The sequence below is a fragment of the Aphelocoma coerulescens genome, chromosome 1 (genome assembly GCF_041296385.1).
Source record: "Aphelocoma coerulescens isolate FSJ_1873_10779 chromosome 1, UR_Acoe_1.0, whole genome shotgun sequence".
In the NCBI taxonomy this organism is placed as follows: domain Eukaryota; kingdom Metazoa; phylum Chordata; class Aves; order Passeriformes; family Corvidae; genus Aphelocoma; species Aphelocoma coerulescens.
The window spans coordinates 8,803,663-8,819,109 of NC_091013.1; the positions used below are offsets into that span (position 1 = coordinate 8,803,663).

Here is a 15,447-nt window from a genome sequence, read left to right on the forward strand (position 1 = left end):
CCTGTCAGGGACTTGTGGAGAGTGATAAAATACAGATCCTGAAAGGAAGAGGCAAGGGCAAAGTCCTGAACCAGGAAGAAAATAACCCTGTGCAACAATAAAGGCTGAGAGACAGATGCTTTAATAAAGAAATAAGAAAAATAAATAAATCCCACAACTAAACCAACCAAATAAAAGGCAGAAAAAGAGTTGTGAGAGCTGTGGAGCCTCTCCTGATGCACCCAGCTCAGACCCCCTGAGCAGGGCAGTGAGCAGTGTCAGAGGTACCCTTTTAGCACTTTGCTTGCCGGACCTTTTCCTTCAATGGTTCCTCGGGCCACAGACCCGTAAGCCCTGCTGTGACACTGGCTGTTGACCTGCAGCATTTGCCCACTGTCCCTGAGCCTTTCCCCTTCACCAGCAGGATTCTTTGTCTCTTGTGCCACCAGAGCTCTGGGGTCCTTCTGGAGATGCATACTGTCACCCCGGCAGTACCACTGATGCCCGCATGGATGAGCTGCACAAGGTGACAACCTGAGGAAAAGATAAACCTTTTTAGTCTCTCCGTGAGATCCTGAACCTGAGCACCTGGCAAGAAACAAAACTGAGGTACCAAGCCAGGTTGGCAGATGGTGACTCTGTCCTGCACAGGAGTCTCCAGTCGCTTCTCTCCTCCTCTTGATGCAGGTCCTTGGTTCATGCTCAGCTGGCTCTGGTGATAGATCTTGTTTCTCCTTGCCTGTTCCCAGGTAATTGCTGATCTGCATGTGGGGGTTAGCTACAGACCTGGGACCTACAGGAGCACAAGAGGAAAGCAAGATAAGGAGTCTGAGATATTATTAATGGGGTAACACTACTGTCTACTTCTGCTTATCTGCTACTGTTTAATGCAAGTTAGGGGGTCACCAGATTTACACAAAAAATGCCAGTAAACATTTGGCCATTTCTTTAACTGCTGCACTGGCAAGTCTGAAGTGTCACTGCTCAGCTCAAGTTGAGCTCTGCTCATGATGACAAAGATGGAAACCTCATTGTGGGCAGGCCTAGGTGAATTTAATGCTTGTGTCCTGGACTGGGAATGGAGAGGTCTTTCTGCAAAGGGAAGAGGCCATGAAAACTGAGATTTAAGCAGACTGACAATAAATACCTAGAGTGGGAAACTTTAATCTACAGGTCAAAAACAACCTGTCTTGTCTTGTGGGAAACTACCATGAGGTGTTTTACCTAAGCACTGTGTGCAGCTTGGATGATTTATCTCATTCTAAAATGATTTATTTTACTTTTGATAACCACTGAAAAGCTTTTAGAGCACTGAGTCATGACTATTCTGGAAGGAAGACTTCCCAGAACTATGAAAGGTAAGTACAGAAATAAACAATCCAATGCAAAATCATACTGTTCAAGGTTGGACTTTTATTTAAGGCAAAATATAATCACAGCTTTAATATTCATAATATGGATATACACAGTTTGTTCTGCCACTATGAAGCTTAGTATTATCACTGCTTTTAAAAAGCTATAAAATCTAGTTTCTATCATATTCTACAATACAAAACTAATACAATAAACACATTCTGAAAGATCACAGTGTTTAAAATATTAGAAAAGCAGGGGTCCTGCTTTCAACCAATAAGGTGCATCTCTAAAGAATCAAATCAACCTTGATTCTACAGGCCTGTACCACATCATGGCTGTGAATGGCTGTAACACTGAGAAACCAATCTAGGGTGTGGCACATACTCAAGGAATGAACATCACAGACTGGAATATACTGAATAATCAAGTGTCACCAACACAAACTAGACAAGAAATAATGCCATTTAAGTTCCCTGTACTTTTTATTTGTATTGGTATTCATGTATATTGCAGAGATATTGAGATAAAATGTGTATAAATTGCTATCAAATAGGGCCCTGCATATGCAAACATCTGTGCTTTCCTCATACTGTACAAACAAGTCTTACTAATTCCATGGGACTCATGTGTAAAGGAAAGTTTGTAGGCTTGGGGTCTGGAATGACATAGTTTTTACCCCTGCTTCACACGTGTGGAAAGAGCTGCCTTACATGCCTGGAATCAAGTGGAGGTTCATCACTGACATCAGCAGGTGGCTTATCAGGCCCTTAAAATGAGGGCAGGAGGCCAATTCAGTGGCAAAATCAGACCACTGTTAAAGGAAATCCTTCTTCTCTCATGTGTGGTCATGGTAATGAAGACAGAAGCAGAGTTAAATTTCCAGTCAGACAGCCTTTCTCTTCTACATGAAGTAAAAATACGTTTGACTAGAATCTGTTTTCTATTCCCTATGGGATATAATTGACTTAAGGACTTCTACATAGTCCTACAATGCTGTTGCTGAATATCAGTACACTATAAAATCTCTTTTATTCAAATATCATTAAGCCACTGGGCAAAATGAGATTTTAATTGATTTTCTGCCATTCTGGTTGGTATTGCCATACTTGACCTAAATGCCTCCATCTTCTCTTTGACTCATGCAATGAACAAAATCAAGGGACACCCTTTTAAGAATTAAAAATAAATATGGTCTGTATTTTCAAGCAGATTGCTCTTTATAAATTAATTTTTTTTGAGAGCATGATGTAGAATTTCAAATATCCGGGGTATAGGACCAACGGTGACAGTAAAAATTAGTCAGAAGGTTTAATAATTCAAAGACAGATTGAAAAGTTGGTGCTTGTTGGCTTCTTGAATGTATTTCTTTAAACTGCCTCATCATGGACAGTGCACATCACTTCTGTTCCATTAACAGACAGGAGTAGGCAGTGGGTTCAGCTACAGGCAACTCCTTCACAGGCAAATGTTTTTCAACATTTGATGACTTTGCTATAATGGCAATGAAGTGCTGTTCAAGGCAGCTGAAACCTGAACAGTGCTTGTTGTACCACTACCTGTGCAATGAAACACTGCTATTCCCTTGGAAAATGCCTATTCACATCCCTAAATTGCTGTATTGTTTTGTGGGCCCTGAGCATTTTTGGCTTATGGCTTTGAAGTATGTTGTTTCCCTCATAGTGGGGTTTTTGGTCATTTTCTTATTTCTTTTCAATTTAGCTTTCTGCTGCTACTGCTTAGTTTAAGACATATTTATATAAACTGAAATGTCTTCTCAGAGCAGTCCAGGCTATGCTGCTAGCCAGCAAGTGCTATCAGTGTAGTTCCTCAGAGAAAGGTTACTCTTTGAAAATCTATAGGGCAATTTTAGTCCTGATATACTAATCTTCCTACAGATTAGAATATGCACTCATGCCAGTGAATATTCAATGTATGTAGGAGATTACTGCACCTGAGATTTACCTGGCAGACCTCAGAGATCCAAAGAACAAGGATATATTCTCAACACGCATGCATACATTAAAATAGGTCACTGTTGGCATAAAACATGCAGTATGTTGGCAGATGCTTTAACTGTATATGCAGAAAACTATGTGAGTACAAAAACTTGATTGCTTATCAAAGTTTCCATTTGCACATATTGCCCCTCTACATTTCTGAATACAGCAGAGACCTATGGTTCACTTTTTCCACAGTATTAAAAAAACCAATCAATATTCTTGTCATATTTTTTCCATATCCATATATAATCAGTCTTAGAACATCAAAGTGGCATTACTTAATTTGACAGAGTAGCAATAAAGGTGATCCCTTTACTTGCATTCACGATTGTCCTAACAGAACTGAAATACTGGAGAAGTGACCATGCTCCCTACAAAGTCTCTGTTTTATTTAATGATGTAAAACTCCAGGGACAGTTGTAACACATGATAATGATTTTTCCTTAGCAGGTGGGAAATGGCACAGTCAGTGAGAAGAGACCATCTGGGAGCATTAAACAACATAATGCAAGTTAGTCCAACACCCTGCTTAAGCAAAATGAATCAATCTTATTTTCAAGAACAAAAGACCTGGGCTGCTTCTTCAGCCTCCTCAAGTTATTCATAGGTTGGGAAACAAAGGCAGGGAAACTGAAGGCAACAATGATGCAAACAAAGCAGATATTGAAAGCAGTGGCACAAAATAAACACGTTATTATGATAAGAAGTTGTGAGTAGCAGGTAGAAATAAAGATGTATTTGTTAGAACTGTACTGTTGATAAAACTTACTGCATCTGGTTCTGTGAATCCTGAAATCAATAAATCTGAATACTACAGATCTAGTTTCCCTCAAAATTATTCCCTCACAGTAATCTATGGATGGCAGGCTAGAAGTCATGAACAGTGTGTAGCTCCTTAAACTGATGTGTAATCTACAGCTTTACTCACAAACAGCACCACGCAAACACAGGTACATCACAAATAAGCACCAATACCCACATAATGCATCCTCTTTAACAGCATAATCAGAAATTCTATTATATCACTTAAATTCCTATTGCTTACACTTTAGAAACTAAACACAACCAAGAAACTAATGTGCAAACATGACATAGTTACTGTGTTTTACACTTTGAAAGAGGCTTTTCGAGTTTCCCATAACACACTCTTTGTCACAGCACCATGGCAGAATCTGTACAGGAATACATTTTTCAGTCCATAAGGGTCCAGTTCGGGAGCAGGAGGAGACAGCATCCCACGGAGAACGTCCAGCAAAGGTTGCATGATCGATTTCTCAAAGCAGGAAGAAGGGTACACAGAGGACCTTCCTTTCTGTTACACTGAAAAGTGCTGACAGCCCTACTCAGGTTGCTTTCCTGTCAATGTCTTAAAAACAAACAAAGGTTGCAACAGCACATTTGTAACAGCATATATAGTACAGAGAAAAAAATGAGATATACAATAAAGAGGGAAAAGATGAAAAAACCTTGCTCATTTAATGAGTGGCATTTTCTGCAGAGCTCTGGGGTGTATTTGCACTGTGTTTAGGAGCTGTGACTGCAGCACATCTAGTAGCCACCTTACCCATCCAGGTCAGGTAAGAAAAGCCACAAATCTCTAAGAGTGAGCTCAAACTGCCATGTCTGATAAAAGATGAACAATTATGTTCCGAGATTTTTACCAGATGTATCCCATGAGACTGGATGTTTGTGTGCTGCCCTTGCCAGAGTCGAACTCACATAACCTGCAGAGATGTTTGGGATCTAGATTTCAAAAACTGGGTGGTTCCATGGGTTTTCTCATTGTTGAATGGACTAACTCTTATTCAAATAACTGTTTTCTTTCTCTCAGGAAGCCAAAACATGTGGCTTCATACACAGAGAATGGGGACAGAAGATCTGTTTCGCATGTACTGTTGATCACAACACAGAGCAGATCAGAGTCTCCTCTAAATGTGAATTGGAAGAAATTCTACAGAGACACACAGGAAAAACCACTAGAAAACTGACACTGAGCTCTTAATGTTTATTTCCTGGCACTTATGAAGAATCACATTTAAAAATAAATGCAAACTTGGCCACTGGAAGTTAAGTATAATAAAACAGAGTGATTTTATCTACTGCTATTATGGTAAGTTTTAATATACATGTGGTATATGTTATAGTATCAGCACTCATCATAACTTGGTCTGAATCTAAGTTACTGATTTATAATGCTTTAGATTTATTAAGATTTTGGCAATGGTTTTCATTTTCAAGACACTCCCAAGAAATAACTAAGTGGAAACATTAAATGTTGTGGCCCACTGATAATTAATGAATAGGCACTGGGGACAAAATCAAAACATCTTGATTACTACTGTGATGTGTAGATTCTGCTAAGGCTTAAGTTTGGAGTTGTTTGGGCTTCCTTTTAGGGTGTAGCTTTCAAAACATAAGACAGCTTTTGTTTATGTTTGCATCTCTAAATATAAGGGTTAGCAATAAATGAAGGGTTGCTAAAGTGTGAGTCTGTATCACAGCAGAATCTATTTCTTTGTCTTCCAGTAAGACAGAACACAATTACAGGAGCTATTTAAATGCAGTGGCACAAATATTACTACTTACATGTTTGAGCTGAGTGACATCACCCTACAATAAAAAGTGAGACTGAAAAGTGATTGACCACTGGGAAGAAATGTATAGGCCAAGTTTTACCTTCCTTAAACTTTTGTTTAAGGAGGTTCCAGTTATGAAATATATGAGCCAAATGCATTATAGGAACCAACTAGATAAAAAATCCTAATGGGTTTGGGATCTTCACTACTGACAATTGACTTTGCTCTGATCTAACAGGAGCATTTCCACAGGGCTGGGCAGAGCACACTCACATCTCCATCAATTTTTTGATTCAGCCTCATGTGTACACCCTCCCTATGGAATTCACCCTTCTGTGTGTACACATCTCACTGCTCAGAGTAACCAAGTTAGTGACATTAGTGGCTTTCTTAAAAGACCATCTAACCTTTTAACTTACGTTTTAATAAACACATAACAAATGTATATTGAATTTTAACATTTCCATTCATTAAAAGATACCTAAATTCTTGACAAACTGATACAGAATTGCACTGCTTTATTCACCAATGAAATATGGTTATTTCTATGATTAAGTAATTAATTAAAGCTGCACAGTGCAAGACAAAGTAACAGAAATCCTTATCTGCAGCTCATAATAATGCAAGCTATCTCATTAAAATAACAGTGGCAAAAACAGGAATGGGATTATTATATTAAAATGTGGAAGGATTGCAAGACCCGGCTCCAGCTTATAGCCTGATCAAAGCCCACTGAAATGAAATGGGAACTTTAATCCATTAGGCATTAAAAATAGAGAAATTGTAATCTCCTCCAGCTGAGAATGCAGGAAGAGACACTGCTTTGTTTGGCAGTACATGTACAGCAGCTTTTTCTCTCTAACTTCAATTTGTGACATATTGGTCTTCCTGATTTGTCTTTACAGATATTATTCCCATATAAATAAAGAAATAAATAGTAAATATATTTTAAATACAGATATTAATTTTCTACTTTTTAGTACAAATCTATGTTAGTGTTTTCTTTAGCTTTCAAGTACCACGTCATCATATCTATAATACATAGAAAACAGAATATAATTGCAACTTTAAGTGCTAGTGCAACTACTGTTGAGCAACCCATTTCTATCTAAATGATTTTCTAGCTAAAAATCATTTGGGCATATACATGGTTTTGTTAACTAGGAAAAGAAGCAATTTTGAGTTTTGTTATCAGTTTTTTTTCTGAGGATCAGTATGCCATCCCAGGATTGTATTCACTTTGCAGGGTTTTTAGTGAAGAATTCCTCAAGGAAAATAGGTTTTCCATCGTCTGAAATACTTAGGGTACTGTTCAGAAATGCTGCTGTAAGTAATTAAGTTTTAAAGGAAGCTTTTGTATCACTGAACAGTACTTATCTAGCAATGCTGTACCATGAAGAAAGCATCTGCCTGCTGTATCTTTGCTACAGAACTTTTCAATCCAAGTCTTCTCCATGGCTCCACCCATCTTCCCTGTGACTGGGAAAATACTAACAAGACATGACACAGTTACAGTAGATCAGAAAGGAGACCAGCTCCTTGCCACAGATTGAGCTGTAAAAGAAAGGGTCCAATTCAGTGCTCATTTACACATGTGAGACCCCACTTGCTGAGATGAACTGTGAAACTGCAGCCTGAACACATAGCTATCTACAGAACTGCCATTACATGTATCATATAAAGACCAAAGAGCTCCAAGATACAGGTATTCCTAATACATGTACTAAAACTAGCAGATGTGGTTTAGGTAAAAAAAAATCCCAGATTTTGCCTTTGTGGAGTGCAGTGACATGTCTACAACACCCTCCCCAATAAGTGCATTGCTCCACAAATGCTTTTTGCAGGACTCTTTTTAAACCTACTGGGTGCATCACTGTTTCTTTGCATGATCCTGCAATTCTAGCTTGCGTTTTTTCACCAAATTAAAGTTTGATAATGCCCCCTTCTCTCTCACTTGAATAATTAGATAAATATCTGTGATTCAGTTAGTTCCCCATGGTTTTTTTTCCCACTGACCCATTTATTTTGACCACACACTTTCCCACCCCCCAAGCCCCAGTGTATTTTCTTTTTGATCTGACTCCCAGCTACATTAAGGCTAGCATTAGTGGTACCCCGGCTCGTTTTGTAAATAGCCTGTCTGGACAAGTAAGTGAAACTGCAGGTGCCCTCTCCCATCACCACCAGGATGTGGCTCTGAAGAACATCAGTCTTTAGACAAAGACACTGAAGAGAGGAAACTCGGCTTGGTTGGGTTGCAGCAAGTCAGTCAGGAAACACACAGTTCCTGAGAAACCTTCATAGAGACTATATACACTTTCTAGTGCCCGGGAACCAGACTTAAATTCTTCTGTAAATAAGAACTCTGCAAACCTAAGAGAGAGAAAAAAGAGTTTGTTATTACTTGATGTCCCTCTCGGTCTACTTGTTGTTTGGAAGCATCATTTTAATAACATTCAGTAGTTAAAAAAACCAGAATGATCAGTATTTAACCTTTTCTGCAAATTTTACACTACCCAATTTCCACAAGAAACTGAGGTCGATTAGATCCAGAAGAGACAAACCTTTGCAATCTGTGCATGCATTATGCTTGTTTAAGAGCTATAAACTTTTTCTGATTTCTGTAAAACATATCATTAAACAAATACTTTTTGATAAGTTTTAGGATGCAAGCAATGTTTCACATCAAGACAACAAATTCTGTAGTGCTGAAATAGCTACACAAATTAAAAAATAAGCAAATGGCTGAAAATCAGTCATCCTAATTGCTATACCACTTCCCCTTGTTATTCTGTGCTGTAAGGAAAACAATAACATTGAATACTATGTTTTTAAACAGGCACAGTAAACTAGAGATACATAGTTAAAGATAATTGCAGCACCATGACAGAATTTTCACTGGACCACGTGTGCTTGCATCCAGACAAAATAGAATTAACCCCACTAGCTAAGCTAAAGGTAGGAATGATAAATTAAAAAAAAAAATAAAATAACTGCACAGCACATCCTATACTTACTTTCCACTTCTAGTAATATGGAATACTGTTAAAAAATGCTCTGAAAAAAACCTAACAAATCATGTTTTACTCTGCTCCTGGACCTAGGTACACAACTTGTCTGAGTTCTGCCATCACATCATGATGAGACCTGGATGAGCATCATTTCTCCACATCCAGCCCAGTTCCCTCTGAAGGAACGCAGGCTCTCGGGCAGGGGGGAGCCTGGGAGAACCCAATGTTCTCCCACCACAGGCAGCCTGCAGCCAGACTGCAGAGCTCCCACAGAGTGCACCCACCCCAGAACCTGGCTAGAATTGACCCTGAAGCTTAAACACTTGGGTTACATCCAAGGCTGGTGATCAGACTCTACTTCATAGATGTTCCTGAAACTTTCTGGTATTACCCTAAATCCAGAAGACAGGAATGCTAACCTTTGTGCCCTGTATATGTATTTTGAGTTCCCAGTGAGCCTATACAGCAACAGGAACACATAAGCACTACCAGCCACCCCGTGGCATATTCCAGGGCCCTTCTTCAGCAGGCCCTTCTGCCAGGTAAGCTCTCCACAGCGGATACAAGTGTCCAGATATTGAGGCTTCTTGGAAACCAGGTAAGCTTTGGCAAAAAGATACGCAATGCCTAGGAAAAGAGCAGTGAGATTGTCTTTTGTAATAGGTACACACCAAGGGTTTCACAGAACATGTAAGAAAATAAAGATTAACGCACTAAAAATCTGCAGTCTTGTGCTCTACACATGTCAACATTGCCTCTAAATGCTCCATGTGGAGGGGGGAGTATCTGCTATGCTAAAGACACGCAGCAAGATGTACTTATCCACCCCTGCAACAACACCACTCTGAATCTTTTCAAGGCATTATTGAATTTCAGGGTTTACTCTTAACATTCCCAGACTTTCATCATTTTAAAACACAGTCATGTTTTTGACTTTAAACAGTAAATTCTTAGTAGTGTCTCCTATTGGTTTCAAATCCCCATTCATCACACCTGCCATTTTTTACTACATGAGAAAAAGAAACTCCCTTTTTTTCCCCCAATGAGGTCCACACAGTTTTATTCTAGTTATATGCAGTTATGCATACTAACTTCTGTTTACAAAAAAAAAAAAAAAAAAAGTTATTTGGCTTATGTTTAGATGTGATTTAAATAAATTAATCATAATCTTCACCAGAGCACCGCACAGCTCAGTTCATGGTAACCTTATGAGAATGCACATGACAAATAACCAACTCAAGTGCCTAAGGAAATGTTTAGCTCACTTGTGGTCTGAATTTAACAAACACTGAAGTAGCTGAAGTGTTCTTGTAAGCTACATCTGTCTTATTACCCAAGAATAGTGATGGGATGAAGGTTTTACTGGGGAAGAACAACAGCAATTACTGAATTTGCACATCACTATGTTCAACTTCTTTATGTCCCTTGGGACTTTGTCACTTTGGCTGAATTTAACCTGAGATTATCTTCTACATGGAATCACCTAATGTGGAAAAGCAATGTGATCAACATCTGGCTATTCATAGTATCAGTGGGAAAAGAACCTGGAGCTCCATGGCACCAGTGTACCAGCTCGTTCTCCCGCTCGATTGTCTCCCCCAGCTCAGGGGGCCAGTTGCTGTTCTGTTCTTGGTCCATCAGGAAATCCACGCTCTGCCACACGAGCTCCTGGTCTGCTGGCTGCAGGTACTCATAATAGGAGAGCAACATCTGCAGGATTGAGGACAGCCCATGTGCTGCACCTGTAAAGAGTAGAAACAATTGAATTAGAGAGTGGGCTTAAGTCCTGTCTCCACCTCATTGCAACTTTCCCTTGGGAGAGATTTCCTTGTCAAAGGCATAGTTCCTTCATCTTCTTTATGCATATTAGAATAGTGCTTGGAATAAAATATTTCTAGGTGGATAACACCATATTTTACTACTTCTGTCATTTCTAGTTCCTCTAACTTTGCAAAAATATGTATGAATTCTTTCTGCTCTCACTCTGATATGACTGAATCTCACTGTGTGAAGTTAAACCAAACCTGAACTGCATTCTGTCTCAAGGTGTTACTCTTCTTGACTGACTGCTGAATCTGGGCCATTATCTTGAAGTCTTTGTTGAATGCAAATTGAAACTGGGCCATAAATGGGTATTTCCCAGTTACTGACTGACAGTATCAGTGACCTAACACCTCAATTTCCGTGCAAGAACTGTCTGTACCTGCCAGGGTCTGTGGAACGCACTGCTCAGTGACTGCTCTCTCTGCTCCCCTGCCGAAGAATTGTGAACCAAGCTCACACTTGCTGCAGTGATATTGTGCTTTGAGAAACCCATAAGGGAGCTGCTCTGTGGCCTTTCACCACTGCTTCAGATGAGCTCCAGCTAAGCTGCCCATGAGGGGAGCAGATGACCTCGTGCCTGAGTCGCACTGCTACGGCCAAAACCGCTCTGCCAGTCCTGGCATGGCAACAGCAGTTACAGAGAAAATCCCTGACAGTGCCTGAGTAACCTGCTCCATGCAGGCACGGACACCACACCCCTCACAGCCTCTGCTGGCAGGGCAGATTTACCAGGGAAGAAAGAAGAGGGAATGAGCTCAAGCAGCGCCAGCCCTTCCCTCCAGCTCCTCAGTCTCACTCCACAGTTTTAGGAGGTTGGATGGTCCCAACTGGCTCAGGAGAAATCCCACACTGTAGATCCACCACTCTCAGAGGTGTTGGTTGGTGTGTTTTACTCACCAAGATACTCCGTTCCATAGTAGGAATACATGAGTGGGACTGGTTTTCTCTTCTTCACTGCATACTGTTTTCCTGATTCTAGTATGGCCAGGCAAATGGATTTAATTTGTGCTGCGGTCAGCACCTAAACAGAAACATCAAACAAACATTAAGTCTGTTACAATGATTTCATTCTTTAAGACATTTTTCAGGACTCTGCTTTTTTGCCAGTGCACAGGATGAAGTACTGCCTTTAATCTTATAAATATGCTATAATGTACATCATTATTAAGAGTTCCTTACATAACACAGTTGATTTACATAATGTTTCTCAAAACCAGAGTTTCATCCTGTCTCAGGAAGTCAATGTCAAATCTTTAGCTGCACAGATGAGGTGAAAAGAGGCCCTCTAAGAGTCTTTTCTTTCCAGAGATCCTTCAGTCTGATGGAAGCTGACAACAAGCAGCAGGCAAGAGGCAGAACAGCAGCCTCCAGACTGGGGGAAGAAGCATTAGGAGAAGACAAAGGGAAAGATTAAAGAAGTAAATATTACAGGCTTTACTGGGACACACCAACCCAGACAGAGTTTTCTACAGATAAGATAAAAAAAAAAAAAAAAAAGAAGCAAGGAAGAGGGTGCTAAATTTTACTGAAAATCACTACTATATATGAGGGTTCAGAAACCTCTTAGTAAAAGAATCAGCCTTTCTTAGCACAGAAAATGCTTAGAAAAATGAAGTGCAAGACAGGCTTCTATGAAGATAGGCTAGCTATTCTTGTGGGACTTTAGCATCACAAACAGGCCAATGCTGCCTTTAATGCACTCCAAAAAAATGACTTATGCCTTACTCTTAGAGGTGTCAAAGTAAGACTGACAAATCATGTATTTCATGAGACATGAACTTTTCCATTTTAATGACCTAAAGGATTCAGTGAGAAATCAGTTTTAGATGTTTTAACTACAACTCTAATTACATGCAATTCACTGCAATCATCAGCAATCTCCTGTGTCAGCCACACCTGGACATTACTGACCAGTACCTAGGCCAATTATGTAATTTAACTGAAGTAGTGTTTTGGCTTTAGGGGAAAGCTCATATGGCAGCAGTACTTTGAAGAAATATATTTCAACTTGTGAAAACAGAACTGAGAAAGAAAAAAAGTAAAATGACACTAAAAAAAAGGAAAAGGCTGTACAAATACCCTTGACAAGATAAATGGCAATCCTAACATTAACTGGAATATCAGAATGTCTTTGAAATGCTTCTGAACACATTTGGGTTTGCTATAATTTTAATTATATAGGATTTACAATTAGTTCTTCAAGTTTAAAAAATACTGATAGCTTTAATATGGAGACAACATCTGTTATGAACTATATTCTCTCATTTGGACTGTACAAGATCCTGCAGATAATTAATTTCACTTAAAACTTGACTGAAAATTAATGGCTGAAAAATCTTGTTTGTGTGTCTCACCTCGCTCCCTGATAACAAGGGATTTTATTACAACCTTGCTCCAAATGACTCTGATATTTGTACAACCTGGAGAACAACCTACTTCTGATTTTGATTAGTGTTCTTTAATGTTACTGCAGTAGAATTAAATAAGCCATTAACATCTGGAGACCTCACTCATTTCTAGTAATTTTTAAAGTAATTGTTTTACCTTCACAGAATTTAAAGAGATGGTCTGAATCCTAAGGAAATTAGGAGAGCAAAGACACAGTGAGAAACACTGAATTCTCTCCAGAACTCTCACTTGACTGTCTTGAAATTTGGGACCTACTCTTCCAAATTCCATTACCTTGTAAAAGCATTAATAAGGTCACCTTTTAAAAATAAATGTGAAAGATAAGGTCTACTAATTGTAATTCTGAAAGGCAAAGGCATGTGGATTAGAAAAATCTTAATCAGTTCACTTTCTGTATGTAATAATTCCTTCACTTAATATTATCAACTAGCTTTCAATACAAAGCCTGTTTTGCTAAGCTTATTTTTATGTTCAGCACATTTAATTTTTAAATTGAACTAATGACTATTTTAGAATGCTGAATGTGTATTTTAAATGGATATAAACTTCTATCCAAATCCAGCCTTTCAGAGTGCTGCATAAAGAAGTATTAGCTAGAGAGGAATGCACTGTTCACTGTTTTTTAATATAAATTAAGTGTAAAAAGTCAAAACACTTAAGTATTGTGAATACTTACGTCTATACATAGTATATACCCTTTTGGCTGGCATAATGAAATATGCTAATGAATATCACCTCTTTTTCAAAATGCAAAAGCAGCCCATGTGCAAAGACAGATGAAAAATGGTATTTAAAATCATGAATGGATGGCAGAAATCAACCCACCTGATCCACTTCCACATGACCAAAGAAAATGGGAAAGAAAATGACCTGTGTATCTTGAAAACAACCTTATTTCTGGCTGCTCAGACTCACCTGTGGGCTTACATCAGGTCAGTCTGGTGCAACTAATGTGTCCTAACTAACATCTAAATAAAAAAAAACTTTATGTTGACTACAAATACCTCTTACCAAGTCCCTCAATCCACATTAATTCTAGGGCTGCTGCCTGTTTCCCAGAACACTTAAATATGAAGGATTTGCATTTGCTCCTTATTCTGGGAAATGGGTGGCTGGAACAGAAACTCTCACTTACCATCACTATTAGTGGCCTGTCAAAGGCTGAATAATCAGCAATCCCATTTAAGATCTCCATTGGTCTGACACATTTTATTTCAACCAATTTTGTGTTAAAATCTCCTTAGATTTCTGTCACCTTACAAAAAAAAAAAAAATCTGTGGCTTGTCTCTGTATGCCCCCTCACAGCACACTTTAATAAAACAGCTAAATCTTATGACCAAAACAAAAATCATAAAATACACTAATCATAACCACAGACAGCACAACTGTGGTCTTACAAACTTCATTTTCATTTCAGTGTAGTCACAATGACTCCTTGCCCCAGGGAATTACTGAAGCAATGTTTAATCAGGGACAGAAAAGAAACAGACTGATCATACTCAAGGCTTTGAAAGGATACATTGTATATTGATATAACATCCTCTGGAGCTGTCAGATGCTTTGCTGCAAATAAAGCCAATATGAGAATATGCTACCTAGACAAGAATTTCATGCCTGAGATAAGATACATATTTTGAGAAAATTCTTGAATGTCACTTAATAGGAGCATATGTAAAATTACTCTCTAGCATGTCAGTACTTGAATGGAAGACTAATGACACCAACAGATACATTGCTAGTGCTTAAAAGTTCAGCTAATTCCTTTTTGTATTTTTAAAGACATCACAACCTGTTCTACCAAAGAATTACAGAATGGCTTGTGTTGGAAGGCACCTTAAAGACCATTTAGTTCAAGTGCCCCAGCATGGGTAGGGACACATTCTTCCTACCAGACCAGGTTTCTCCAAGCCCTATCCAACCTTTGAACAACTTCCCCACAACCCATTCCAATGTCTCACCACACTCACAGCAAGGAATTTCTTCCTAATATCGAGACCAAGCTGGCCTGCTTTCAGTTTAAAGCCATTCCCCCTTGTCCTATCACTACATGCCCATGTAAAAAGCCCCTCCTAAGCTTTCAGCTATTTATCAAACACATTTATACATACATGTTCCTTTTCCACGTTAAGCCTAGGTGGCCTGCCCACTTTAGGTGAGTTTGCCTCAGTTGATGTAAGAAATGTTCATTTTGGTCTCCTCACTAGATTGAAGTTTGGAATACATGCATTCCACATACCCCCTGCAATTTCTGTATCAATTGGTCACTGGAGTTCTTTAGTTTCTGTTTTACA

At 39.0% G+C, this 15,447-nt stretch overlaps 1 protein-coding gene across 1 annotated transcript in view; it reads right to left on the reverse strand.

Moving 5' to 3' along the window:
* Positions 1-1,372: 1,372 nt before the first annotated feature.
* LANCL3 (LanC like family member 3) overlaps positions 1,373-15,447 on the reverse strand; it is a 38,968-nt gene continuing 24,893 nt past the window's right edge. Inside the window, exons 2-5 of the mRNA XM_069030629.1 lie at positions 11,644-11,767; positions 10,467-10,664; positions 9,342-9,549; positions 1,373-8,284 (exon numbers count right to left, since the gene is read on the reverse strand). Coding sequence (XP_068886730.1) covers positions 8,125-8,284; positions 9,342-9,549; positions 10,467-10,664; positions 11,644-11,767 — 690 coding nt within the window. The 3' untranslated portion in view covers positions 1,373-8,124. The remainder of the gene's footprint in view (positions 8,285-9,341; positions 9,550-10,466; positions 10,665-11,643; positions 11,768-15,447) is intronic.